Consider the following 8,215-nt stretch of genomic DNA (forward strand, 5'->3'; position numbering starts at 1 on the left):
AATCCACAGCAGAGCAAGGGGGTGCCCCTGAGTGGGTGAGGGCAGGAGGTGGCATGGAGGAGCTGTGGCTGGGCACTCTCTTAGTGCAGGGGTTTTATGTTAGGAGTCAGAATATGGAGGTTGGATCGAAAAGCAAGGCTGCAGAGGGAGGATGGAGAGGCTGAACACAGGAATAGGGTCCTGCAGGCATGCTTCTTTGTGACTAAAAGAACTGAGGCCCAGAAGGATGACAAGGTCCTCCTGTACTGGGCAGTGAGTGAGAGGCAGGGTGGGCCTGTGGCAGCATAGTGTGTGGATGCTATGGTGGACACCACTCTTGTCATCCTGGTGTCTCAAAGGCAGCTTCCAAATGCAAACTAGATCCTATGGGAATGGAAACCTCTGATTTTTTAGAACTAGAAAGGACTGCAGCTACCCAGCCCAGACTTGTCCCTCTGGAGGGAGAGCAGGCACAGAGAGGGGAGGTGAAACACTTCAGGATCCCTGTTTAGCAACCTAGGTCTACCATGGGCCTTGTAGGACTCATACGACAGTATCCAACGACAGTTTGGGATGACATCAGTGAGACTCTAGCCACCAAAGGTTCTCACTGTGGGGCAGGGACTGGTTGACTCACAGCCTGAGGACGCGCCTGCCAGAGGTGGCCTGCACCTAGGGCTCCTTGTTGCTTTCCCCTCAGGCTCCTGGAACAGAAGCCCATTTCTGACTACACAACGTGAGTCAGTAGTGACTTGAATTTGTGTGTTTTTCTCTTGGCCCCACACCCACAGATCTGGGCAGGAACTCTGAGCCAGCAATGGAAGAGAGAGAGTCCACCCTGGGCTGAACAACCCAGAATAGGGTGTTAGACAGGACTGACTGAGGAAATCCACAGGGGAACTGGAGTCAGCAGTTGGAGGTACCGCCTTCCCCTGGTGCATATAAAAGAACCCGGTGTCTGAAGCACCCTCAGCATCTGCAGCCTCCACAGAGCAGTTCTCTCTTCTCCCTGCTCACTTGCCCACACTCTCCAGTTCCTCAGCATGGCCACCTGCAGCCGCCAGTTCACCTCCTCCAGCTCCATGAAGGGCTCCTGTGGCATCGGTGGTGGCTCTAGCCGCATGTCCTCCGTCCTGGCTGGAGGATCCTGCCGGGCTCCCAGCACTTACGGGGGCATGTCGGTTACCTCCTCTCGCTTCTCCTCTGGCGGAGCCTGTGGGATTGGAAGTGGCTATGGTGGGAGCTTCAGCAGCAGCAGTTTTGGTGGAGGACTTGGTAGTGGATTTGGCGGTGGTCTTGGCGGTGGTTTTGGTGGTGGTTTTGGTGGTGGTATTGGCAGTGGTATTGGTGATGGGCTCCTGGTGGGCAGTGAGAAAGTGACCATGCAGAACCTCAATGACCGCCTGGCCACCTACCTGGACAAGGTGCGTGCCCTGGAAGAGGCCAACAGAGACCTGGAGGTGAAGATCCGGGACTGGTACCAGAGGCAGCGGCCCACTGAGATCAAAGACTACAGCCCCTACTTCAAGACCATTGAGGACCTGAAGAGCAAGGTGGGTGGCTCTGGTGGATGAGAGGTTAGAACTACAGTGGCCTTTAGCAAAGACAGTTTTAGAGAGTCTAATACATAGGCAAGAAGACTAAAGACCTTTGGAGGTTAGTGGTCATAGTTATCCAGAGCAGTGGCTGAGGGTCCTTTAAGAACATCCATGCCTCAGGTGGACCTGGGACCCTGACTCTTAATATTCCTGAGGGACACTTTATGCTGCAAGCTCAGCTCTTTAACTCTGTGCCCAGGATAGGGGTGATGGTAGACATGAGTGCACGTGCATATAACTTGAGCTGTGTAGAGAAGTATGTAATCAGCTGTCAGAAGCTCTAGGAGCTGGCCTGCTGGGCTTGGGTGGCTCCTTTTTCTCCCATCTGTCCTTCTACCTTGAGTCGTAGGGTCTCTGGGTGATCTGACTTCACATCTTTTCATTTTCTCTCTAGATCATTACTGCCACCCAGGAGAATGCACAGTTCACTTTGCAGATTGACAATGCCAGGCTGGCAGCTGATGACTTCAGGACCAAGTGAGCAGCCAAAATGCTGGGCAGAGGGCAGAGGGCAGAGGGCAGAGGGCAGAGGGCAGAGGGCAGGGACAGAGTAGGTCCATCTTCAGCTTTGACTTCTCTCCTCCCAGGTATGAGAATGAGCTGTTCTTGCGGCAGTCTGTGGAGAACGACATCAATGGCCTGCGCAAGGTGCTAGATGAGCTGACCCTGTCCAGAGCTGATCTGGAGATGCAGATTGAAAGCCTCAGAGAAGAGCTGGCCTTCCTGAAGAAGAACCACGAGGAGGTGTGGCTCCTGCTGGGTTTGGGGATGGAGGGCTGGTGTGGTGAGTTTCCCAGGAAAGGTGACCATGCTCTTGTGATCTTTCCTAGGAGATGCGTGCCTTGAGGGGTCAGACTGGTGGGGACGTCAATGTGGAGATGGACGCAGTCCCTGGTGTGGACCTCAGCCGCATTCTGAATGAGATGAGGGACCAGTATGAGCAGATGGCAGAGAAGAACCGCAGAGATGTGGAGGCCTGGTTCCTGAAAAAGGTGGGGACCCACTTCCTCCCTACTCCATGACTCTTGGCCAGGTAGGCTTTGGAGAGTCTCACACCTTTCCTTCTCTTCTGTCTCAGACTGAGGAGCTGAACAAAGAGGTGGCCTCTAACAGTGATCTAATCCAGAGCAACCGAAGTGAGGTGGCTGAGCTCCGCAGGGTGTTCCAGGGCCTGGAGATCGAACTGCAGTCCCAGCTCAGCATGGTATGAAGAATGGGGCCCTAGTGCAGTCCAGTAGTCCCCATCCCTCAGGAGCCACCAGGGAATGAGACTGGAAGCACCATGGTATCCATTATAGAGATTGAGAAATTAAAGGCAGAATGTTGGGGAAACATTTTTCCAATATGTCTCTTCTAAATACTGCTCCAGCTGGGGTCAAGATCCATGTACCTATCTAAGTAACGTGCCCATGTTCCAGCAGAGACAGAGGTGAGCATCACCATTGATCTTCATTCCCCTTTTCTTCCCTCACAGAAAGCATCCTTGGAGAACAGCCTAGAAGAGACCAAAGGCAGATACTGTATGCAGCTGTCCCAGATCCAGGGCTTGATCAGCAGTGTGGAGGAGCAGCTGGCTCAGCTGCGCTGCGAGATGGAGCAGCAGAGCCAGGAGTACAACATCTTGTTGGATGTGAAGACAAGGCTGGAGCAGGAGATCGCCACCTACCGCCGTCTGCTGGATGGCGAGAATGTCCAGTGAGTTGGCCCTGAGTCCTTGCTCACAGTACCTCTGCCTCTGCTGCTCCCTGCACATCTAATGCTGCTGTTTTTCTTCCCTCATCCCAGCAGCTCCTCCTCACAGCACTCCTCTGGACAGTCCTATTCTTCTCGAGAAGGTAAGGCTCCTGAGACCAACAGCTTGATTCTGCAGAGTCAATGCTAAGGCCCTCCTTCCAGAGTCCTGGGACTCCCTTTCCCTGCTTGGCAGCTTGCTTAGCTCCCAGAATCCACCTTACCTTTTTCTTTCTCTTTTGCAGTCTTCTCCTCATCCTCCCGCCAGCCCCGGTCCATCCTCAAGGAGCAAGGTTCAACCAGCTTCAGCCAGAGTCAAAGTCAGAGTTCCAGGGACTAATGTTTTGCCTAGAGCCTCCTCACCCACACCTGCCTCTCAAGCTGAGGGCTTGGGGCAGGACCCTGTTTTCTTTGCGCAGTCCCCATCTGTCTCCCCTACCCTCTCATGGTGGTAGGCTAATAAAGCTTTTTGGTTGATGCAAACTTGTGTGATCTCCATGTCTAGCTACTGGGAGAGGAGTTGAAAGGACCTCCCAGGAACTTCTCTTGGGTCCTCAGACTTAAATCGGTGCAGTGAAAGATTGTGTTTCAAAAGACCTTGCATAAGTTTCCAGAAGTTCTCTATGGTATCACGGTGGGGGTTGGGGTTTACTGTGGGTATCCCAGGAGGGATGATATTCATGTGTGTGGATGGCCAGTGTGTGAGATCCTACAAAGCATCTTTAAGTATCTTCTTCTAAGGACCTTGCAAGGCAGATGAAATTAGGGCCATTTTGGGGTTGGGAACTTCTACGAATCAAGGGGTACATGTGTGTTTATTTAAGACACAGCATGAGTCATTTGAAGCTTCCCCTCAGGTCCAGTGTGTGGCTGTAACCTATGCCTTTCTTTTAATACCTCTCCATATCACGTGCTCAGCTATTTCTCCCCTAAAGATTTCTATGTTTGACCTCTGAACTTTGTAGTTGTGCCTGGGAATGATGGATCTTCTACACATAAGTGAATCTCTCTCTGTCTCTCTCTGTCTCTGTCTCTCTCTGTCTCTTTAACACACACCCACACCCACACACACCCACACACACCCATACACACCCACACACCCACACACACCCACACCCACCCACACACACACACACACACACACACACACACACACACACACAGAGAAAGAGAGAGAGAGAGAGAGAGAGAGAGAGAGAGAGAGAGAGAGAGAGAGAGAGAGAGAGAGAGATATTTTGGCTTTGAAGGGAAGGAAGGTAGAGCCTTAGGGAGGAGTTTTGGTCATGGCCAGGATAAAAATCTCTCCAAGGCTGACCTTTCCCCCTCTCCTTATCCATTCCTTCCTTTGAATGGAGATATGTACCTGGGAGATATTTGCTACCAGTGTGCTCTTCCACATCTCCATTTCTCCCCATGGCTAAAACCATTTCTGGAGCTTTTCTTATCCTTCCCAGAAACTGTGTACACACATCTCTTTCCATTGGTCTCTCCCATCCCAAGTTCCAGCCAGATGACCCTTCTCACAAGAGCATGGTCAAAGTCATGGTCAAAGCATGAGAAATTGAGATCAGCACACCTTACTCTTGAGCCTGTGATGGTTTGGGCCTGATATGGTTCCCTTTCCTTCTCCCACTTGGCTCTTCCCTGAGCTGCTCCCATGAGTCAACTCTTCCTGCTTAATTGCATGGTCCACACCTCTCAGGCTCTGTTCCTTTTTCCTGGATGCCTTCCAGAATTTAAAAGGAAAAAAGATTTATGTACATATAGTAGCATAATGTGTGTGTGTGTGTGTTTCTGTGTATCAGTATGAGTGTGTGTGTAGTATGTGTTGGTATGAGTGTGTGTGCATGTGTTGGTATGTGTGTATGAGTCCATGTGCATATGTGTCAGTATGTGTTCGTGTGTGTGTGTGTATCTGTGTGTGTTGTATGTGTATGTGTGCATATGTGTCAGTGTGTGTTTGTGTGTATGTATGTGTGTGTATGTGTATGAGTGTGTTGATATGACTCCTAGCTTGGCAATTGGAGCTGGGTTTGATGCTCTGTCTCCTTTCATGATGTTAAATCTTGGGCAAACATTTCACTTCCTGTAGTTGGGGTTTGGTAGCCTATGGTGATCAAATTTGTAATACTAAGGTAGAAAGATCTGGGTTTAGACATGAATTTCAGGCCCATCAATACATCAACAGATTGGTTCCATGCAGCTGTACACAATTAATTACTCAAATTGCTTCTGGTAGCAGCAGCAGCAGCAGCAGCAGCAGCAGCTCAATACCTGCCACAATGTTCTGGGTTCCTGAATGAAATACATACACACAGCCTTTATATTTTGATAAGCCTTAAACAGCTGAATGGCTGGGATACTTCCTAACCTCCACGTGGCTAATCCACCTCCCTCTGATATTTCCACGTTTGTGCTTACTAAAATCTATATTCCATCTTTGCAGCCAGTCAGGCAGGGTCCTCTTGTGCTGCTCTCCCCTGGTTTCTACATGGTGGCTATGCTCTCTCCCCCATACCTTCTCAGCCATGCTGGCTTTCCTCTCCTATGCCCAGCATGGTGGGTCTCCTTCTTCTTTCTTCCTTCTGTCCATTGCCCAGGAATCCTAAAAGCCCTGCCTCTGTCTGCCAGCCCAGCCATTGTCTGCTGGGAACTTATTTACCAATCAAAACCAACTTGGTTCAGATGTGCAGATGTGCAAATTCTTGTGCAATTTTGGGTACCCAAATTAACACAATATAAGCAGCATTAGACAAAACTCACTACACTTCCCCTTTTTGTCCAATTAAAAAGGCTCCTTTCTCTCAGATATAATTGAACACAATTATAACTTTTATGCAAATTATAAGGTATGATATACACTTATGTTTAGTCCATATTCGCCAATTTAGGTAGATTACTCTCTTATCTATCCTAACTTAAAGAATTTACAATTCTATACCTGAGTTATATTTTAACTTGTATTACTCTCTGAAAACCATCCTTTCAAATGTAGATCATCCTTAATGCTGAACATCTTGTTTGCATATGAGACTATAACTAGTCTTCAACTCGCTCAGAGATCCAAGAATGAATTAAATGTTACCTGACTATATAGGAAGTAGAAAAAACATAGTTTCCAAAACATACAATTTGTAGAACAGCTGACTGCCTAGACAATCTTCTATATTCCTCAGAACAGTGTTGGAGCATTTGTCTTCAGCCTTCTGTCCCATAGCCATCTGACAGACCTTAAGTGAAGCAGGAAATATGAAGGATTTGCTTACATTGTCTTGGCAGAGCTAAGCTGTTGACTATCTTGCATCTTGTGTCCTTTCCTGGACAGTACTTTTTGTCTGCAGATGAATTAGGGAAATTCTTGCCCACTGGCTACCTTGCCACAATTGGAGCAACTCCATATGGAGGTAATGATGCTCAATATTCTCTTTGAAGTGTGAAGGTGATATAGTCAGGAGCAGACATGTCTCCTAGTCAAAAGATTTATAAATAATGAAATGATTTTAAATACCATATTTTATGGATCTCTGATGTGAGGAGCGGGTGGGGCCGACACCCCAAGATGGCGCCCCGGACGGCTGCCAGTTCTTATGACCTGCACCTGACTTCCTCATTACCTCAGACGTAGCCATATCCCATCTGCCTGCACTGCTCAGACCCCATGCCTCGTCAGCTTGCCTGAGGTGTTGTCACTTGCTGTGAATCAATGGACTGCTGTTACATGACTGGGGTGATTGGGAGGAGTCAGTAGTGTATTTAAGGCATGCCCAGGGCTTCTTCAAGCAGATTTCTGCTCTTGCATTGCAATGCAAAGTGTTCCTGAATAAACCTGCTTGAAGAAGGACAACGTGGTGTTGCATCTTTCCTGCTGGTCGGGGTGGATGCGACATTCTGATGCTTTTGAAGACTATCTATTATAGTATATCTGAACTGCTAAACTGTGACTGCTCTTAGTACTTATTTGAATAATATTGGAATCATTTTATTATAATTAAATCAGAATAAAAAATTGTCGTGAGTTTACTACATGACCTTAACTTGCATTACTTAATCATCCTAAACAGTTTGTAATTGCAGTTATAAAGGACTGGGTTTAAGCGCTGTATTCCTAAATGAGTTACAGAGGCACAATGCCTATTTAAGAGTATCAAAATTTATACCAATGAAAACCTTAAACCTGTGTCAATATTTAAATTCTGTACCAGTGTAAGAAAATATAACTTCAATTCTGAATCAAAATGTGAAGATTCCTACCAATGTAAGATTATGGCTATAAAATATTTCATTTATGAGTAAATTTAGTAATCTATTCCCATATATCTAATATCTTATAATATTTCTCTATTCCCATTTTTTTCTTTCCGATCCCTTTCCTTTACCTAAGAAAGAAAGGATAGAGAAGACAAAAGGTCACCAAGCCATCTCAGTTAGTTTACAGGTTCTCCAAAGCAGGAGTGAGGATTAAAAAGAAAAAAAGAAATTAGACAACATTGTAGCATGACCCCAGCCAGTTCTGAGGCTGAGGCCGGTTTATTTCTTCCAGTCTGCTTTTTATAGCATTTTAATTACATGCAGATGATAAGGTCAAGCAGTACAATAAAGCACAAAGAGCCAAGGAACAAGCAAGGCAATAGACAAAGTCCCATGATCACTCCTGTGATCACCGTTTCTAAGGGCTTACTAGGATGACCAAGATATTTGAGCCTTCTTCCTTCAGCTTTCTTCTTCCTGAAGCCTACTTCTTTGTGCTAGCCTAAAATCAGATTCCTGCCTGAACTTACTTCCCTGTTCTAGCCTAAAATTAGATTCCTGCCTGAGTTTACGTCCTTGTCCTGGCCCAATGTCAGGTTCCTGCCAAATGGCTCCAAAAGTTCTCCACATCTCCCCACTTTTTATTCATACACAAGACT

At 47.3% G+C, this 8,215-nt stretch overlaps 1 protein-coding gene across 2 annotated transcripts; it reads left to right on the plus strand.

Annotated features, from left to right (window-relative positions):
* Positions 1-1,022: 1,022 nt before the first annotated feature.
* Positions 1,023-3,648, plus strand: LOC110304136 (keratin, type I cytoskeletal 16). 2 transcript variants are annotated; one of them, XM_021175372.2, is made up of 8 exons: positions 1,023-1,532; positions 1,972-2,054; positions 2,165-2,321; positions 2,408-2,569; positions 2,656-2,781; positions 3,052-3,272; positions 3,363-3,412; positions 3,554-3,648. In XM_021175372.2, exons 1-8 carry the CDS (start codon positions 1,023-1,025, stop codon positions 3,646-3,648), a joined length of 1,404 nt encoding a protein of 467 aa, XP_021031031.1. The 2 variants fall into 2 exon arrangements, with proteins under 2 accessions (XP_021031031.1, XP_021031032.1); XM_021175373.2 differs by having other exon boundaries at positions 3,366-3,412.
* Positions 3,649-8,215: the final 4,567 nt, after the last annotated feature.

The sequence above is a fragment of the Mus caroli genome, unplaced genomic scaffold (assembly GCF_978045245.1).
Source record: "Mus caroli unplaced genomic scaffold, Mus_caroli_1 scaffold_13, whole genome shotgun sequence".
NCBI classification, from domain to species: domain Eukaryota; kingdom Metazoa; phylum Chordata; class Mammalia; order Rodentia; family Muridae; genus Mus; species Mus caroli.

What these genes read in the sequence shown, in the direction of transcription:
- LOC110304136 (XM_021175372.2), top strand. Translation starts at nt 1,023, where the DNA reads ATGGCCACCTGCAGCCGCCAGTTCACCTCCTCCAGCTCCATGAAGGGC. An exon ending in GCTGATGACTTCAGGACCAA is followed by an intron (nt 2,055 to 2,164) that starts GTGAGCAGCCAA and finishes CTCTCCTCCCAG; the next exon opens with GTATGAGAATGAGCTGTTCT. An exon ending in TGAAGAAGAACCACGAGGAG is followed by an intron (nt 2,322 to 2,407) that starts GTGTGGCTCCTG and finishes GATCTTTCCTAG; the next exon opens with GAGATGCGTGCCTTGAGGGG.